This window comes from Lolium rigidum, chromosome 7 (assembly GCF_022539505.1).
Source record: "Lolium rigidum isolate FL_2022 chromosome 7, APGP_CSIRO_Lrig_0.1, whole genome shotgun sequence".
NCBI lineage: Eukaryota > Viridiplantae > Streptophyta > Magnoliopsida > Poales > Poaceae > Lolium > Lolium rigidum.
Genome location: NC_061514.1, coordinates 274,535,702 through 274,556,752, shown reverse-complemented (window position 1 = coordinate 274,556,752; position 21,051 = coordinate 274,535,702). Strand labels below are relative to the sequence as shown.

General features: G+C 44.6%; 1 protein-coding gene across 1 annotated transcript; it reads right to left on the bottom strand.

Annotated features, from left to right (window-relative positions):
- Positions 1–3,209: 3,209 nt before the first annotated feature.
- Positions 3,210–13,618, bottom strand: LOC124676070 (MADS-box transcription factor 18-like). The gene is made up of 8 exons (XM_047212149.1): positions 13,434–13,618; positions 5,320–5,401; positions 5,134–5,198; positions 4,955–5,054; positions 4,803–4,844; positions 4,428–4,466; positions 4,143–4,354; positions 3,210–3,473 (listed from the first exon to the last, which is right to left on the bottom strand). The coding sequence occupies exons 1-8, from the start codon at positions 13,616–13,618 to the stop codon at positions 3,359–3,361; spliced, it is 840 nt and encodes a 279-aa protein (XP_047068105.1). The 3' UTR covers positions 3,210–3,358.
- Positions 13,619–21,051: the final 7,433 nt, after the last annotated feature.

The window sequence follows — 21,051 nt, the reverse complement described above, 5'->3', positions numbered from 1 at the left end:
TCAGATGAACCAGCCCCATTTACCATTATCCCTGTACAAAATTGATATTAAGAAAAATATTCGTTATAAGTCGAAGGTTTTATGAATATGCGACTCGATTTTACGAGGGAGTACTCGACTCTGCAATTCAAGGAAAACCTCGGGGGATACTGACATAGGCATCCCAAATAGGCCTGCCGAATAAGGTACCTTAGGTTATCTGGAGGCCCACGACCCGAAGCTTTCAAGGCCCAGAAGCCTAGAGAATCTCGATAAGGAATATAGAGTTGTATTAGGAATCACGAATCATGTAACAATATGGGAGAGGCTCGGATGGCCCTCTCGGAGTTTGTAACTTGTACGACACGAAATCCCTCGGCTCTGCCTCCTATATAAAGGGGAGCCGAGGGGAGAGAAGGGGATTGATTCATTGTCAACAGAAACCACCATAGCTTTAGTCGAAACACCTTTGTCGACTAAAACCTTCGAGATCTACTTGCCCTCTACTTCTTACCAAACCCAAGTCTACATTCTGTAGGCATTGACAAGTTGATACCTTGTCACAAAGTGAGATAAGCTCAATTTTTTCCTCTCCCGCACTCAGAGATAACGAGGCAGTGAGAACCTTTTTATTTTCCAACGTTCATAGTTTGTTCTTACTAGGAGGGAAGGACAAGCAATAGTTGACTTCCCACCGAAAGTCGGCATCCCTCACAACAAACCAACACCTCACATAGCCACACATATTAGTCCCATTGACACCACCAGGAAGTAGGGTTTGTTACCTGCGATCTATTCCCGGGGCCTGAACTTGTATATATCTTGTGTGCCTGAGGTTCTTATCCCATCGAATCATGGTCACAAACCCCAGACCTACATACAGATTTACGACTTGGAATTGAAACCCCGACAGTTGTAGCGCTAGGTAGGGGTTTTGCGTGGCACGAAGTATTTCGATGGGTTCATCAATTGGCGGCAGCCTACGCTGCCGAATGGATTCCCCCGACCCTCAAAGGGAGTGGGGATGCATCGGGGATGCATCAAGACATCTCCGCACAACGGAGGAAAACTGCGATGTGAGTAACCTCCACTTCCTCACCAATCGTAAGAACAACTCTCAAGTGGGGGAAGCCGCGCCTCGAGCTTTTCCATTCAACCCCCTCAAAAATGGGGCATGCAAGGGGTTGGCGCATTGTACACTTGGACAGCCACCATCGACAGACAAAATCCAAAGACAAGCCCGACATTCGGGAGGTGCACATGGTTAGCCATGGCGAGCATTTCATGACCAAGGCTGAAGGCAAGCGTCAAGCACCGACATCGTAGGCCAAGGTACGCCTTCCCTAGACCTATAGCTAACACTGCACAATGCGGTCACCATCATTATATCAATACACATAAAAGGGAAAGATTCTGTGTTTATTAGCATGCTTTGGGTAACATTGTGTTCGTGGCCTCCATCGCGTGGACCCTTCCGATACCCGAGGATGCACCAGGTCACGAAGCAGTAAGACAAATGAAGGTGCTCCTCGAGGCGGGCACTCGGCAAAGGTCTTCTACTAGTGGGGCTCCCCGGCGCCAAAGCCTACGAGTGGCAAGCCGGTGCACAAGCGCAAGAAGTCCTGCTCACAAAAAGGAGCCATAAGAAGAACAACAAGTTGGGGGTGTGCACGAGCGTTTAGATCGCCACGCCGACCTACACCACACCCTCAATGCCCGACGACGCAATTCCCCACTAAACCAAGAGGGTTATGAGGACGAGAACAAGCTCCGCCGTTTAAGCCATCCACTGCAACACGACTACGAGGCAGGGACCTTGCGTGAAGGCGGCCACCCTTGTCAAGGTAGAAGAAGCCAGAGTAAGAGGGCGAACGGCTGGGCTACCGCCGCCGATAAGCGGGTATCCTTCAAGGATCCACCTTCGAGTACCGCCTCAAGATGCAGGAAGGCAACTACAGCTCTCACGCTGTGGAAGACTGTCTCTCATGAAATTGCAGTTCGTACCGACTTCGAAGGTGGGGTCAACGAAACAGACCTGGAGCCCCCCCCCCCCCCCCCCCCCACCCCCAGCCTCGAGGCGCCATCAAGCGGTGGGGGAAACCTTCATGATCATCGAAAGGTACGGAAAAGAACGCAAAAGGAGAAGGTGCAAGTCGGCTAGAGCGAAGACGAGGAGTGTCCGGGAGCTCAAATTCACTAGGGCCTCTTTCCACTCTTTTTGTTGGCGACCCGTGTCAATGTATGGATATGCGTACAAGTAGTGTTCAGCTTTCCTCCGATTTGTACCCCCGTTGGTGGTCAGCCTAACCATCAATGGGCACCAAGTGTACCAAGTTTTGATGATTGAAGAAGCAGCCAAAACCTCCTATATGTAAGACTTTGGCCTATTTTTCCACCAAAACCTTCAAAATTCGTTATTTTGATGGATTGCCTAGTCATAAGGAGTCTACTAGAGTTTCTCTAAGCATCCTCCTCCTGTGAGCATACTTTGCAAACCATGTCCATGAAGACGACCAAAGGTCCAAATTTTGTATTTCTAGGCTAAACAGGAGAAAATTTTGCACTTTAGTCACTTCACTACCTATAGATCAAATGTTAGGAGAAACTTCCAAATTATGGGATGTGCCGTGCTTCGGGGCCGATTTGTCCATGGTCCTTGTGCCTAATTGCAGGTTCTACTCCACTTACATGTATTTTTTTGAAATGGGGCGAGGCCCTATCTCTCCCTCAATTGATGCATACGACGATTTATTTATTATTCAAAAGTATCACAACTCGCTTTTACAAATGATAGCTAGTGAATTGTTACGGGAGGAGCTAACCTTTCAGTTGTAAAACTTGACGGAGAGTTGAAAACAGAGTGAATTAACTTGCTGAGTTCAGGTAAGACAGTAAAAGAAAACATACAGTTCAAATGTTGTCTCCGACAGAAGCTAAACAGAATGGAGCACCAGTCGTGCTTGCATTTGCCAAAAGTTTAGCGCCTTACTCATTTAATAGCAATTCAGAGAGAAGTTGGCGCCCTTTCGTTTTCTTACAGCAGATAAACACACAAACCGTCACAACACGTGAAACATACCACTCCGTTAAAACATACATACAAACTCCAATCACAAGACACAGCTCATCAATCGGAGAAAAAAAGAGGGAGGAAACGTGGAAACAAGACGCAGTGTCTTATAATGCGGAAAAGCTAAAGAACGGGAAGACCCCATTCAGCCTGTAACAAAGACACATGGTCTTATTGGTGGCTACGCCGGGATCTGTCGTTGGATATGGATGATTTCACACCGGCAGCTAGCTTCCATGATGGACAGTCAGGCGCCGAGATCGCCTTCCAGTGGAGTCACACAAGGCCCCGTCGGAACCCTTCATCTCATCATCTGTTACTGATGGTGCGGAGCATCCATGGTGGTAGCTTGCCGCTGTTTGCTTGTGCTGGGGACGGCTGAGATTCTGGCTCCTCTCCTGCTGCTTCTCTAGATTGAGATGACCTGCATTTTGTAAAAGAAATGGTAGCGTGGCTAAAACTTTAAGTATCTGATAGATACGTTGCTAAATGGTTGATAATGTAAGTGCAGTCCAGCCTCGGTTTCATAAGGTTTATCTAGCAAAACGAAAAGCTCTTCTTTTGGCAAATAAATGAAACAAGCTAGCTGATGTGCTTTACAGAAGGTTTATCACCTAACTAAATGGTTTCAGGCATGTGCAAAATGGATACGTGGATTCAACTCGATGGCTTGTCGATAGCCATGCCCTGCTGAACACTAAGTTAGAAAAAAGAATTTACAGTAGTAAGAACCCTTGACTCAACCGTTCCATAAAATTAAGTTTTTGGAGATAGCTAAAGTATACTTCATACTTACCTATACGTTAGTAATATGCAAGGCATGCATGAGATAATTAAAGGAGAACAGTCAGTACATGAGAAAAAAATAGTAAGGCTCAGTTCTTTTAGCGGCTTCTCCGAGAAGCTGCCCTTCCCCCAGTTCCTGGAGAAGCCGCCCCCAAAATTTAGGGAGGCTTCCGGACTAGTCTAGGCTAGACCATTTCAGAAGCCTTCCTAAATTTTGGGGGCGGCTTCCCCAGGAAGCTGGGGGAGGGTAGCTTCTCGGAGAAGCTGCCAAAAGAACTGAGCCTAAATACAGTGAAAGTCAAAGTACCCAATTTTTAGAGTTGCCACGGAATCTAGGACCGCCACTGGTGTAGGTGACGGTGAGCTTGTTGTTGCTCCATTCAGCTGCTCCTGGTTATGAATATGTGTTGTTTCATTCAGCTGCTCCCGGCGATGAATATTTGCTGCTCCATTCGGCTGCTCTCGGTGATGAATATTCGATAAAACGTTATTTTTCTCCTTTTCTGTCTCCACGAGGTGCTATGAAAAACAAAAACAAGATTTTAGCCTCGTACACATCATAGTTACCTTGATGTAAACATAGCTGCTTTACCTTCTGCAGGACGCCATTCTGATCTTTAAGTGACTTCTCCTACACGGTACAAGGCATAAACATATGCAAACATAACTACTTAACATTTGCAAATGATGAAGAATAGATGTTCAGCTATGATTTATGCATGGGAAAATGAAATCGGAATAGATGTTCAACTATGTTTAACCCTAATTAAAGCACTGGAAATCTCATTAATAACATGCTAGCCTTTCTAACAAATGTGCGCAGTTATTTCTTCAAATGTTTAGCTGTGACTGCCCAATTAAGGCGAGACTGCGGGAGGCCAATGGATCATGTCAACAGTACTCCTTAGTGGTAATTATATACATGCAGCATGCTAATCACATGAGAAACTTAATGAGAGTAACAGACCTTCTTCTGAAGCTCAGATATTGACTCAAACAGAAGCTGATTCTGGAAAAGAACACAATGCTATTTCATAAGATTTCAGTTTAAAAAACGGCAAATGAAAGTAGCTCTGCACAACAAGAGCATAACGTCAACACAATTTGTTCTTTGTTCACCTTTCTTGACCTTATGTGCTTCAAAGAACTATCTAGCTGCTGTTCCAATTGTTGAAGTTCTTTTGTGGTCAGTGGGTCCAATTGTTCACCTAAGAGTTGCCTTGAGTTGAAATAGACCAAACACTGGTTAGCACTCATCATATAACCAGAATAAGAATGTTCCAACATAAATTCAATACCTTTGACTCTTCTGGAGTGCATCAAGTTTTATTTTCAAACTTCCAAATTCATCTCCCCAATTTGTCTAAGAGCAAGAAGGAAATCAAGTACATATTATGAGTAAGTTCAGCTGGAAAAAGTTAATCCCTTCGCTGCATGTTCATATATAGTTATGCAACAATTAAGAGTGTTATTTACGGATTTACCTGGCCTCCGATAGTTTGATCCACTATAGCTCTTTCTTCGAATGAGTAACGCTGGTAACGTTCAAGAATGACATCCATGTTACTGAAGAAATGTCCCACAACAAGGCCGTGCATGCAGCAAAAAAATTAGGTCTTCAATTAGAACCAAGCTAATATTCTGATATGACATTTCTAATTTTAGAATAATGCACAACTCATGGTACACAAATTTGTACGAAACAGTCATCTCGTATGACTGAAACTATTGAAAAATAAGGTCTAATGTACTCTTTATTCAGAGTGCAAGACGGATTATTTTCTCATGGTAGCTCCAGTAGCATGTATAACAAAAAATGCAATACATGTGTAGAAATGTCCCACAACAAGGCTGTGCATGCAGCAAAAAAATTAGGTCTTCAATTAGAACCAAACTAATATTCTGATATGACATTTTAGAATAATGCACAACTCATGGTACACAAATTCGTACGAAACAGTCATCTCGTATGACTGAAACTATTGAAAAATAAGAAGGTCTAATGTACTCTTTATTCAGAGTGCAAGACGGATTATATTCTGATGGTAGCTCCAGTAACATGTATAAGAAAAAATGCAATACATGTGTTTGGAGCAAACCTCATCGTTAGATGTTGTAAAGCAACTTGTGTGGTACATTCAGATGCAGGTAATATCATTATCACATGCACCGTGTATCCCTTGCAGAGAACCAACCAACTCAATAAACCAAGCAAGTAGACCATGGGAAAACTTCAATGGAGCAGGTGCGTCCTGCGCACCTTCACTTTTTTCCACTTTGTCTTGTTTGTATCTTCCAAATTATGTAACATTTCGATTTGATTTTTTTGCAGGTCATTCAAAAATAACAAATAGAATGGAGGAAAAATAGATCCGAATGCAAATGTAAAATTTAAATTATTTAAATTTCAAAATAAATTTTTGAAATACATATATAGATAATGACATAAAAAATCCAAAATATTTTTCCCACATTCCAATTGTTATTTTTAAGTGATCTGCAAATTTTCGAGTTCAAATAATGTGTGGTGTGTGATAGATACAAAAATGAGAAATTGTTTGAGAGGGGAAAAAAAGAACTTGCACGGATCTTGATGCAACATAGACGGTGTGGATACGGGTGCTCACCAAGCACCTGCTCTAAAAGTCCACTCTCCAACAAGTCGATGAGATCATATTTATTAACGAATCCAACACTGACCAAATCCCCGTTGCATGACTACAGGGTACCGGTGCTCCTATCCATGTATTAAATTGGCATAACTAAGTTTGCCGAAGCCATGAGACCACCTCCACCATCGCACCACGGGCTGTCCGGCCACCCCTGATACAGGCATAGGGATAGCCCCTTTCGTGATATTGTGTCAAGCCTATCGCTTCGCTAGTCTATTTCTCTATCCATGGTAACTATATATCAGTATCAGGTTACACATGTCAGCACCTATACGAAGTCCAACTGAAGATGTGTCACGCCAACCACTAGACTCCACAACCGAAAATTCAGAAGGTGTGCTTTAGAATCAGACAACGTGGTACATAGTAGAGCCCCTCAGGTGTCATGAGAAGCTATACTTTTTACTATATACCTATTTCACTAAATGGAGCATGAGACCCGGCCTCTGCACCGAAGATGCATATAGCCATTATTTAGATTTTATTTAACAAAGACTTGTCAAGAGCACACATCACAAAACCCGAAGCCTCCACTCAACACCTACGGACCCAACAATGGGTGAAGAAACTGACGCTAGGGTCTTCTACCCTAAAACAGAAACAACGCCCCACCAGCTAAACCGGGTGCATCACCGAGTCGCCCTATGGTGGAAACGGGAACACTCATCCAGTCTGGCCGTCTAGCAAACCCTTGGCCAGCACATCATGTACTCGCTTTAGAAGCCGCCACGGCCATCAACCGCTGGTCCATCTTCATGATAGAGATCCGCATAGCTCTTGCCAGGCCAATCGTCGACGCCACCATGGCGCCAGACAACGTCCCACTCCCTGCATGAGTCCATCACACCAAGTTCATCGCTGAGTCCTCGCTGCGCAACACTGCGCAACGCTGCCGAGACTCACCGTCGTCGACACGGTTGATGCACACCACTCCGCCACTTGCTACCACCATCAAACCGCTCCTCCAAAAACGATACCCCAAGAGGTAAAACCAACCATAAAGCGCAACCATCGTCCGATACCCAGATCTAGGGCTTTCCGAAGCAGCACGAGAGAGTAGACATAGGCTGCAATGCGATGCCTTCAACAAGGTAACGACGTGTAAACGCCATCATCGCCCGCCGTGACCGGAGTCGGGGCTTGGTTTTCACCAGCATCCACGCCTTCCCAACATGTCGTCGAGACCAACCAGCCAACCCCATCCAGGGGAGGAGGCAGCCACCACCACCATGTTGGGGTAGAATCCCCAACATCCTCAAACAATATGGTGAAGCCCACGAGCACCATCAGACGATGCCATAGTAGGGAGAAAGCAGTGTGCAAACTGCGGCCCAATCGAGCCCATTTGGGCCTGAATTGGACCCAGGCGCCACCCTGGCCGCCGCTAAACCGCCACCTGGTTGTGGACTGGTACTAGCAATGGCTATTGCGCTGATTTGTTGGTTTGTAAAATGGCATCTGAAAGTCCTGAAACACGCAATTGTTGAATCACCTCCATTTTTATGTAATAAACTTTATGTGGTTTCTGAGACACTTCTTCCCACCTTGATGTAATTTGTCCTATTGGATTACTTGCACTCTTATTTTAATATATAAAATTACACCGTAGGGGCTTTCCATACGGTAAAGGTGTCAAAAAAACATCCCAAACTGGCACAGATCATTTGGCCTTTAATCCACAGAGGGTCTTGATCCATCGTTGTTTGGGAAAATCTGTCCCAATGGTGTATCGAATATAGTATCCGAAAATCTATATCTCATATACCACCATTCCCATTCCCTCCACACCTCAAAACTACCTCTCAAACCCTAAGTCCACTCCTACTAAACCCGCGCATTAGTCCTGATTCTCTCGATCTCTCTTGTTTTCTAGAATCCTTTCTAGTTCTCTTGATTTCTAGCTTTATCCATCTACTCTACCATTTCAGCCTCTCCTAGCTTCGGTAGAGGCGGCGACCGCAACATGACGGTGTCCACCGATTTCGTCACCTATATCTGGGAGGTAGGTGGAAGTGAAGGCACCTAGCTCCCACTCCAAGAAGAAGGAAGTAGTGGCGGCAGTGGACACCATGTATGGACTCTTCCAGCGTTTTGATATAGAAGTGATTGTAAAACTATGTATGTCTCGAACCAGTTCACCCAAAAGCTCAAGCCGATGGGGAAAGGATGGCAATACATTTATACTTCAACACTTCACATCACAAGTGGCTCCATCAGGCCTAAACATGGAATGACAGTGGGCTGCAACATTTTATTTTATATTGTGCCAATCTAGTATTGAACATATGGTTTGATACCATGTAGAACTCCATGCACCGAACCGGTTACCCCAAAAGCTCAAACTGACGGGGAAAGGAGGGTAATACATTTATACTTCAACAGCGACAAGGCCACTCCCAAATTTGGGAGGTATATGCAGCGGCACCACCAATGAGCAGTCGTGGTGAAGCATGCATGGATTCGACGGCGATGTCCTATACCAGATGGTCAAGTGTATATGTGGATTGCATATCTCTTTCCATAAGTTTGGACTTTTGGTGTGTGGGCTAGTGCATGAAGCTTGGCATCGTATCGAAGTCTAGAGTCTTGAGTAGGAGTCCTGGTTTTCATAATTTATCGTAAAATTGTTGAAGCCCCCTCTATGTCCACCTATGTGACTTTTGAGCCAAATCTGTGAGGCTTTTCTATTCATGTTTTGACTTTCTCTTCTCAAGACATACGTGAAGGTGTGTTTAAGTGTATAAGGGCACCAACAATGGAAGCGGTAAGTTTGTGTCGCCCAGTATAGCCACCAAGGTATGGATAGATGAAGCTATAGCTAATTCTTTTTACACCCAAAGCCAACGAGTATTGATGAGCTCAGCAAAGTACACGCGACAGTCTCTCTTGCCTCCTTTTCACTCTCTTTACACTCTTTCTTGCACTTTTCTTGTGGACAAGTGTCCTCCTCAGCTCCTCTGCAAGCTACACTTTCACTTTTAAGGCTACTACTTTTTCAGGTTTAGGACATCCGAACCTACGTGGACCTGCGGGGCGGTATGTTGCGGCATATCATTGGCCATGTCCTTAGTGGATTCCATCACCTCTTTCCATATTTTTGAACTTTTGATTATGTTGGCTAGTGCATGAAGCATGACATCACCGGAGTCAAATTTTCGATACAATGTGCCCATGACATGACAGTCCTTACACGCCATGTCGGTCTCTACTTCGCTGACAATAAAGATGCAACAATGTCTTAGACGATAAAGATGCAACAATGGCTTTGACGACAAGTATGTAACTATGGCCTAGACAGCAACGGAGGATCCGCACAGAGTGCGGTTTAGGTGAAGTCGTGATGACATGAATTAGACTTTTAAAGCGCCATTTTCTTTAGTACTCTATGTCCCAAAATATGTGTCACATAAATTTAGTCAAAGGTCAATATTTTCTAAGTTTAACCATTATATGGACAAAAATATGGAGATCTACAATACCAAATCAATATCAAAAGATCCACCTTAATAGTTTTCTTATTTTTATATATATTTGGTATTGTAGCTGCTCATTTTCCATTCTATATAGTTGGTCAAACTTCATTACATTTTACGTTTATCTAAATTTATCATAGTTTAAAATAGCCGGCTATCTCATTTAGCCGCAATTTTTTAGAGGCTATAAAAGGCTATAGCTGGGTTATAGCGAGCTATTCCATTTAGCCTTTTTTCAAAAATTAGAAATATTTTTGTCATATCTTACCAAAAGAAGAGGAAAACTATGACTCAAATACGATTCGTGATACAACTTATTTAACTATTCAAGGCAAACAAGTATTCAGATATTCAACTCACAAGTTTTATCTAATTATACTGAATGAAAATTCGGAAAACAAGAAATAAAAAATAAAAGAGAAGATAAATTCAAAATACAGGAGGTTTAGCGGCTAAATTAGAGGCTAAACAGGGGCTAAATTAGGCTATAGCCGGCTATTAGCGGTTTTTTCTCAGTTAGCCTACAAAGAGCATAGCCACAGCGGCAGGTCTCCTGAAAGGCTATAGCGGGGCTATAGCCAGGCTATAGCCGGCTATTTAAAACCATGAAATTTATATGACTTGTATTTCGTGGTGGAGGAGGGAGTAATACATATTTACCTTATAAACGGTCATCGTATTATAACCGTCTGAGCCCCCACACCTCTAGCCTCAACCCCCAACACCACGCCTACTTGAGGCACAAATCCAAGGCGGTGGTAGATTTCTAATGGACCCAAAAACCGTTTAGGATGTGTTTTGTTTTTACCATTTTGGATAACGTTTACTGCACTAGCTGTTGTGCTTTGTATAAAGTTGTGCATACTTTGTTCATCAATAAGGTGATGCCGGTTCTCAACTGCTCCTAATCATACATGTAGCTAGCTAATTAAGCCCAGCCATTTTGTAGAAATAAACGGTGATGTAGTTTTGAAACGATTGCTTGGTAAAATTCTGTACAAATTCACAATATAATGTTCCTGAAATGCAAGACAAGTGAATCAAAGTTACTAATGCTCCATACAAGTATGACCAAAGATTTCATGACAGAAGGTTGCATCATATAATTTTAAGTAGCATAATTGCCCCGCAGAAAAAATAGTCAGTAGGAAGAGATAACTATGCCCGCTCATGATTAATCTATGGTCTGCCTATCCAACAAGAAAATGATACGCAACAAACCTCATATGTTAATGCGCCAGAAATAGTACCTTACGTGTAGGTATTGTCGATCTTCAGTAGTAAAACTAAAGAATGTTATATATTTGAGGAATACAATTTGTGCTACACGGCCCTGTATACCTTTTTATAATGTTGGTTCACTTAGTTGTACTCTTGTGCACTATACATGTCGACATTGTAACTAAGAAGATTTTTTTTATTATAGTAGCACTCTTTACATCAACACGGCAAAAGAAAAACCTCCAGTTTACATTTAAATTCAAGTATCACCAAAAAAAAATCTTCTTTATGATTACATTATTTGGCTTTCAGCGCCAAAATTGCAGCAAAATATAATGCTATCCACTAAAAAAAGCATCCAAGATAATGCTAGGAGTATTAACATAGTGTTAGCTAACTCATAAAATATAAAGATCGTTTTACGGTTTAAGCAAAGAATCTGAAACAAAACATTGTTTGTTAACTGGTTAGTGTTTGGGTTTGTGTAGCAACTTTTCTCCTTGAATCAGCTTAATTTAATAATAAAACGGCAATAATTTGACTAAACAACCCAACACCGCAATCAAAGTTATCAACCATGAACTTTGCTGTTCATATGAATACTTGTATGAAACCGAACCGCGTGCCAAATAAGCTGGTGGGTCACCATGCATACCAGTTAGAACTGGTACGTAGACCATTGGGGATAGAATAAATAACCTATCTAATATATGAAAGATGTGAAATGGGAACTGATCACCTATAGAGAAATCTGTGTTTCTGAATTTTGAAAAAACGGGAAATAAATCAAATAATACCAGCTGCTCCTGATATGGAGGCTTTGCTTTGATACTGAACTGCTTGTACAGTAAACAAGCAGTTAATCTTATGCACTTTCTAATACATATGAAATTAATATGATAGAGAGACATTACCATCATTAAATAGAAAAGTTTAGTCCAATTAGGATACCTATAGCGTAAAAGTCCTCCTTACTGTCCTCCTTACTGCCATTTCATAAGGAATTTATCTCCATTTGAAGTAAATAAAATGTTGGGCCAAAATTATTCTCAGTACTTTGTTTTTAAGACCAAACACTACACTCTGAAATATAACCTCAACTAGCTCCACATATGTAGAAGGAATGACAAAATACTGGTACATAGAGTACTGGTTCAATCAAGGTAGTCAACCGCGTAACTTTGGTGTTCATATGAATACTGGTACAAAACCGAACGGTGTGCCAGATAAGCTGGCCAGTCACCAAGGCATACCAGTTGGAACTTGTACATAGACCGTTTGGGATAGAATAACAACCTATCTAATATATGAAGGATAAACAAGTGGACATCACCTATAGAGAAATCTGTGCTTCTGAATTTTGAAAAAATGGGAAATAAATCAAAGAATACCAGCTGTTCCTCATATGGAGGCTTTGCTTTGATACTAAATTGTTTATACAGCAAACAAGCAGTAATGTCATACTGTACTAGTGTATATGAAATTAATATGATAGAGAAACATTATCATCATTAAATAGCGAACGTTAGTCCAATTAGGAAACATATAGTAGAAAGGTCCTCCTTTAATGTAATTAACATGTTGGACGAAAATTATTCTCGTTGTACTTTGTTTTTTAGGCCCAACACTACACATTCTGAAAAATAAGCTCTACTATGTCTACATATGTACTACCTCTGGACAGAATTAATCGACGCAGCAACCCACTAATCAGTAATCACATGTGTGAGCAAGTCTCCCTCCGCGTCGATTAAATCCGACCGGAGGGAGTAGAAGGAATGACAAGAGAAGAAGGAAACTACCATTCACACAATAGGTGCTACAAGTGTACGGTAATCCGTCAAGTACCAAACAGTATGTACTATAATCATATGTTAGAACCTATGGACTGCACGCGCGCGTGTGAACTAATACTGGGAATCGAGCAGAGCGATCCAGTATTTCCTGAGCTTTGGCAGCAACAGGTTCCACGATCAAAAACGAGCCGAGCTAGATGACCCATGCAACTATGCAGGGAGAAACCAGAAGAAATAGCAGGAAATAATAACAAGCACGCAAAGCACCCGGAACCATCTCCCGCGACAAAATTCCCCACCGGAGCGCCCGAAGGAGAAAAGAGCTCGCGCGATCCAAACCAACCCAAATCAATCCCCAAATAGAGCTCGTAAAGAAGCAGCGAGCGGCAGAAAGAAAGAAAAGAAAAAACAAAACGCGCGGGTGATGATTGATAACCTGTCCTGGCTGGAGTACTCGTAGAGCTTTCCCTTGGTGGAGAATACGATGAGCGCGACCTCAGCGTCGCAGAGCACGGAGATCTCGTGCGCCTTCTTGAGCAGCCCGCTGCGGCGCTTGGAGAAGGTGACCTGGCGGTTTATCTTGTTCTCGATCCGCCGCAGCTGCACCGGCCCGCGCCCCATCTCCGCCTCCTCCCGGGTCCCTTGCTCGCCGGCGAAGGCACCTCGATAGCTAGCTGGCTGCTACGGTGGCGACCTGAGGGAGAGGGAGTCGGGAGGGATATGGAGGTCGGAGGAGGAGGAAGAGGGGGAGGAGGGAATGCTTAGATGCGGGCGATGGGGCGGTGTGGCGAAACCGGGGTGGTTTCGCGTGCGGCGCTGTCGAGTTGTGGTTGGTGCGGGCGGCTCCGGGGAGACGTGGACGGATCTCCGCCGTTTGATCGGACGGCGTCGTTGTTGCGACCCAGGTGCGGGTGGGTCCGGCGGGCCCGGGATGTCCGTGCGCCGCTGGGGAGCCTCGCCCGCGGCCGGGGATTGGTCGCCGGAGCGAGCGTGGTCGGGTGGTGGGGTTCGCGCCCGGTGCGGAAAGTTTTTGCCAGGGCTCGTGTGTGGTCTGCGCTTGTCGGGTACAAGGGAGCGAGACGGCGAGTGACATCTGGCGACGACCAGCCGGTGGGCTGGCCCCGTTGGGCCCCATCTGGCAGTGGGTCGATCGCTCGCCCTAATCGGCACTGCTTGGTGAAAGACCCGACTGAACAAATGTCCAGTTCAAACGTGGATCGTCTGACTCACTAGACATTTCGGCGAGTGACAACCTCTGTGACTACCAAAAAAGGAAAATAAGGTGTTATACCCACTGCTCGGTGAACCAGTTCGAACGGGAATTGTCTGAGTGACAACTGACAACCTTTGTGAATGCCTAAAAATAAATATGCGTCTTGTGTTCCTACTTTGAGGGCATCTCCAACGGAACGACGCATTTCGGATGTCTAAATTGTTCGCGCGCGTCCGTTTGCGTCGCCTGGCGGACGCGAAAATGATCATTTTTGTCCGCGCGTCCGTTTGCGCATGGGGGTGGCTCCAGCGGCCCGACATCCCCCTCGTAGATGAAGGTGAGCCAGCAGCCGGGCTCGAGCGCGAGGTCGCGGGTGAACTTGTCACACCCCGTGTGCAGGTACATCTTGCCGTGTCCGTCGAACAAGATCTCGATAGGCCACCGGCAGAAGTTGCTACTGGCCTCCCGTAGCTGCAACTGGGTCGGCTCAACGCCATCGACGAACTTAGCGAACTTGTCCGGGAGCCGCTTGATACTGAGTGGGTCATCGTCCATGCGGAGGAGGAACTCGAAGCAGCGCTCCTCCTGCGAAGACGAGGACGGCGTAGGCGACGACGACCGTGGGGCCGTAGCTGCTCCACCTCGGCGGCCCCGGCCTCGGCCCCGGGGGCGCCCAGGCCCGCGGCCTCGACCGCCTCGCCGGCCACTAGGACCCGCCTGGACTTCCTCGCGGGGCTGGCTGCGTCGCAGGAAGAGCTAGGCGGCGCTACGGTGGAGCTTGTGGCGTCTAGGGTTTGTGTGGAGGAGCGAATGAGGAAGAAGAGCGTGCACCCTCTTTATATAGGCCGAAGGCAGGCGACGGCCGCGGGACACGTGGCATCGCCATTACTGCGTTGGCGGAGGTGGGCGGAGACCGCTCGGCATGCGATGCATCACCATTAACGTGGCGCAGACTGCTGAAGCGACGCAGCGGCGCCAGTCGTTGGCGCGTCTGAGAAGACGTATCGAGCCAGGGTCGCTGCCAGGAGGGCCCGACGAAACATCCGCCAGACGCGAGCGAACACTTTGTGCGTCCGTGTAGCATCCGCGGAGACGCATGCGATGCGCATATTTGGGCCAGGTTTGTGTCGCCGTGGACGGCCCGGTCACTTTGCGTCGCCCGGCTGGAGCAGGGACCCGACGCATTTTTCGACCCGTGGACGCAAACGGTCGCTCTCCCCGTTTGAGATCCTTGATGAAAGAAAAAATAGGCAAGGACAGCATGTGCACATAGCACCGTGTAGAGTTTCTAGGAACGGTAGGAACGAACAAAATAGAGGGAATGTTAAATTTGGGTCGGTGGATGCTTCCCTGTCCGGCATGGAGGAGGAAGATGGACCATGTCTCTTGGCCATGAGGGGTGTCGGAGTAATGGGGCTTTGTGACTACAAGGACAAGGCGCTGCGAGGCTTCATGGACAGTACTGCCCCATTTTCCGGAGTGCGGGAGAGGTGTGACGGTACACACGAGAGTCCTGCCCGACTTTGGTTAGGCTGGCGGCGACACTCGCGGGTGTCAGTCGGCGTTGCTGGGGTGTGTGTCGACATCTCCCTTGCTCGTTTGGAGTTGGTTACTATCTTCGGGTGAAAGCCTTGATTCGGAGCAGGATCAGAACGATGGCGGTGTCCTCGACGTCGTATCTCTAATGGGAGCATTGTACTTGAAGACACGTCTCGAAGGTCAGATGTTGCATTCCTCTGGTGTTCGCCGCTGTCCAAGGCTAAGCTCCAGAGGCGCTATGCACGTCATGTCCGGCAAGTCCAAGACTATTCCTTCTCCGGACCGAATAAGTTCCGCGATCGATCTCCTTTTGATGGTGCGTTGACTAGGACGGTCCTATTGGAGCGGTTGTTCTTCGGAGGTGTCCAGCGTTGGTCGAGACGCGTTTTTTTATAAGCTTAGGCCATGCTCTTTCGTGTTGTGTTGTGTTGTCTATGATGGTTGCCTTCATACTAGCTCGTGTGGAGTTGGTGCTATGCTTGTTGATTATAGCGAGTGGTGGCTTTCTTGTACTCAAATCTCTACCTTCTATAAAAACAGGGTACGCATATCGTACTCTAAAGAAACAATTGATCCTTGATTGGATTGTCATCAATATTAGCCAAGTGTCCACCCGTCCGTGGCGGCGCTAAGGGTATTATTTCGTATTCCATTGAATACTAAAGATTTTCTCAAAATAGTGAAGATTTCGATAAAACATGGAAAATTTTGGCAAAAGAGCGGCAAAAATTTGGCAAAATGAATACCACCCAGGTGAATGAATACGGAGCATCAACTTCCTGGCGCCACAACTACCACCCGTTGTTGCGGTTTCTTTTCCCCTCCCTCTACTCTATGTATATATCTATCTCTCAAGTTTCTTCTTCAACTATATCTTCACTGCAGTTGGCTATGCCATTTTGGATCATGCAACAAATAGTAATCATGCATGCAATAAAGCGTTGAATACAATGACATAATTTCTTCTCTCGCTCACTCTCAAATTAATTATGGGTTGTATCTAGATATAATGTTAGTATGTTAAGTCACATCACTTGTATTGGAGTCCTTCGTCCATACGGTTGGCGCTCCGCTACGGTACGACAACATGTTAAGTAACCAAACAATCGCCTAAGTAAATGTATTGCCTCTTATGTTGAACTAATTATTCACCTAGTTTGTAAAAAGGGACCCTCAAAGCAATTGTTGAAGCTTACAATAGCTCACATGAAACTCAAGTCCTCTTGTTATTGGGTACTAAACCGATCCAGATCTATGATATAATGTCATTAAATGTTGTTAGTATTATCGTGTTTTTAGACCATAAGAATATCAACTATCCTCATACCAGATGGTGTACTTTGGTCCTTGTTAGACGTTTTTCGTAACAAGCACTACAACAACTTGGAGTATCAATGAAGGAACAGGGGTAACGTTTGAGAAATCCGTCAGCGAATGTCTTTTTTTGTGACTGTATCGTATTTTCGCGTCACGGATCGCGTTTTGGGCCGCTCGTCACGAAAAATTATGACGGTTGGCCTCTAAGCGTCAACGATTGTCCAGAAAAAAGTGTCGCAGGAGGTGGGCGGCCCGAAATGCAGCCTCCAGGGGGACGTCACAAGATCTCGGCTCCGGGCTGCTGGGCACACCTAATCCACCCTCCGCACGCTTTTGTTCATGTACTTTTCTGTCTGCCGCCTGTTTTTTCGACCTGGCCCGCACAAGAGTCCAAAGCCTCTAGCATTGGGATCTATATTTATAGGGGGAGATAGCCACTGCCTCCACACATGTACCCGACCTGCATCACTTGGACTCGCATGTTAGGTACCGACACGATCTTCTTGTGTGGGGCCACCCATTCCGCTAGCCAGCCAGCTACCGAAGTGGAATAGGCCTATCAATAGGACCAACTAGGGCTCCATGTGTCAGTTTCATTGCCATATTTTTGCGCACGTGCGATCACAAGTGTCTGATTGCCGTCAATTCTGGACACTGATACATCGCAAACGTATCTATAATTTTTGATGCTCCATGCTTGTTTTACCCCTATTTCTATATGTTTTGTTTACAATTCGTTGCACTTTTATACATTTTCCGGCACTAACCTATTGACAAGATGGCACAAAGGCCAGTTCTCTGTTTTCTGCTATTTTGTATTTCAGAAAATTTGTACAAGAAATATTCTCGGAATTGGACGAAACAAAAGCCGAAGATCTTATTTTACCGTAATGAAGACGAAGTCTGGAGGAGAGATGAAGAGGTGCCACAGGGCGGCCAGAACAGCCCTAGGCGCGGCCCTGGCCACGCGAAGGGGTGGTGTGGGCCCCCCAAGCGTCCACCGACCTAACCCTTCCGCCTATTTATTCACGATCTTGGGAAAACCCTAAATACATGAGCCTGCATCCACGAATAGTTCCTTCGCGGCCGCCATCGCCGACCCTAGGTCGGGAGGGTTCTGAAGCTCTTCCCGGCACCCTTCCGGAGAGGGAGATCATCACCGGAGGCCTCTACATCGCAATGCCCGCCTCCGAAGTGATGCTTGAGTAGTTCATCTCTGGACTACGGGTCCATAGCAGTAGGTAGATGGTTGTCTTCTCCAATTTATGCTTCATGTTTAGATCTTGTGAGCTGCCTATCATGATCAATATCATCTTTATGTAATGCTACATGTTGTGTTTGCTGGGATCCGATGAATATTGAATACTATGTTGAGATCGATTATATACTTGTCATATGTTATTTGTGATCTTGCATGCTCTCCGTTGCTAGTAGATGCTTTGGCCAAGTTTATACTTGTAACTCCAAGAGGGAGTATTTATGCTCGATAGTGCGTTCATGTATCTAGTTTTCTGGAAGAGTGACAATAACTTCTAAGGTTGTAGATGTGCTGTTGCTACTAGGGAGAAAACAACAATGCTTTGTCTAAGGATAATTCTATTATTTACTTTACACATATTGCTTAATGTGATAATCTGTTGCTTGCAACTTAATACTGGAAGGGGTTCGGATGATAACCTGAAGGTGGATTATTAGTCATAGACGCAGTTGGATTACGGTCTATGTATTATATTGTAATGTCCAAATGAATCTCATATTAATCATCTTGTCATGTATGGTCTTTATTCTGTCAATTGCCCAGCTGTAATTTGTTCATCCAACATGTTATTTATCTTTATGGAGAGACACCTCTAGTGAACTGTGGACCCCGGTCCTTTCTTTTACACTCATAAAATCATCATGTTCTGTTTACTTACTGCAAGCACTATTCTCTTTAATTCCACTGCAAACAAACATCATCTTTCCACACTATACGGTTAATCCTTTGTTTTCAGCAAAACCGGTGAGATTGACAACATCATTGTAAGTTGGGGTAAAGTATTTTGGTTGTGTTGTGTGCAGGTTCCACGTTGTTGCTGACGCTGATAGTGCGTCCTGCCACAAGTCAGCTAGCAACACCTTCAGAAGTCACGCCTTTCTCCTACTGGTCGATTAAACCTTGGTTTCTTACTGAGGGAAAACTTGCTACTCTGTTCATCATACCTTTCTCTTGGGGTTCCCCAACGGTGTGCATTTGCGCTCATCAAGCTCTTTTTTTTGGCACCGTTTCCGGGGAACTGAAAGAGTAGTTTCACAGTGGTTGCTGCGTGGTGAAGCCCAAGTAAACTCCCACGTCAACTGCCAGCTCTTTTTCTGGCGCCGTTGCCGGGGAGAAAGAGGATTTCTGAAAGGGGAGTCTCTCATCTCCAATCTCTTTACTTTGTTATTCTTTTGCTTATTTTATTTTATTTTGTCTTGTTTGCTTCATTATATAAAAACACACAAAAATAGTTTCTATTGTAGCTTTTATTTCTGTTGCTCTGTTTTAATTCTGCCAAAATGGGTACTCCTGAAAACACTAAGTTGTGTGACTTTACTAGCACAAACAACAATAATTTTATTGGTACACCTATTGCTCCACCTACTCCTGAAGCAGCTTTCTATGAAATTAAACCTGCTTTGTTAAATCTTGTTATGAAAGAGCAATTTTCTGGTGTTATTAATGATGATGCTACTTCTCACCTTAATAATTTTGTTGAACTTTGTGAGATGCAAAAGTATAAGGATGTAGATGGTGATATTATAAAACTGAAATCGAAGCGTCAGTACTGTGTTAGTCGGCTCCGTTCCGGCGTGTTCGAATGTCTTCGTGTTGGTCTCATCTCGCTGTGAAGTCGAAGCCGCCTTTGGGCGGTATACGATGACCTTTGAGGGGTGGTCTGCTGAAGGTCCTATTCGGCGAGCGGGTCTTGCGCATCTCCTCTCCGAGGCTCGTCTTCGTAATCGGAGCCGCCAGCCTCTACTCGAGGAGCCATCTGTTTGGCATAGGCCGACTTGAGCTTCGCGGTTGTGTAGCTTTTGTGGGTAGCCGTGGTGGCTGGGTGTGCTCTTGGGGGTAGTCGTGTTTTGGGTGTGGCCCTGTTGTTTGTAGGTTTTTGCCCGGTTTTCTCCTAAAAACCGTGCACCTTCTGCTTAATTAATGGATGAGGCAAAGCTTTTGCCTCCGTTTCAAAAAAAAAAAAAAACTGAAATTGTTTCCTTTCTCTTTGAGAGGGAGAGCTAAAGATTGGTTGACATCTTTGCCTAGAAATAGTATTAATTCTTGGGTTAAATGCAAAGATGCTTTTATTGGAAAATATTATCCTCCTGCTAATATTATATCCTTGAGAAGTGACATAATGAAATTTAGACAATTTGATAATGAATATGTTGCTCAATCTTGGGAAAGAATGAAATCTTTGGTAAAGAATTGTCCCACTCATGGACTGACTACTTGGATGATCATCCAAACTTTTTATGCATAACTGAATTTTTCTTCAAGAAACCTTCTGGATTCAGCTGCTGGAGGTACCTTTATGTCCATTACTTTGAGGGCTGCAACTAAACTCCTTGATGATATGATGATAAATTATTCTGAATGGCACACCGAGAAAGCTCCACAAGGTAAGAAGGTAAATTTTGTCGAAGAAACTTCCTCCTTGAGTGATAAAATTGATACTATTATGTCTATGCTTGTTAGTGGTAAAGCACATTTTGATCCAAATAATATTCCGTTAGCTTCTTTGGTTGCTCAAGAAGAACATGTTGATGTGAACTTCATTAGAAGCAACAATTTTAACAACAATGCTTATAGGAATAATTTTGGTAGTAACAATTATAGGCCATATCCTTATAATAATGGTAATGCTTATGAAAATTTTATGGTAATTCCTACATTAATAATAGAAGTGCACCCTCTGATCTTGAAGTCATTCTTAAGGACTTTATTAGTAAACAAACTACTTTT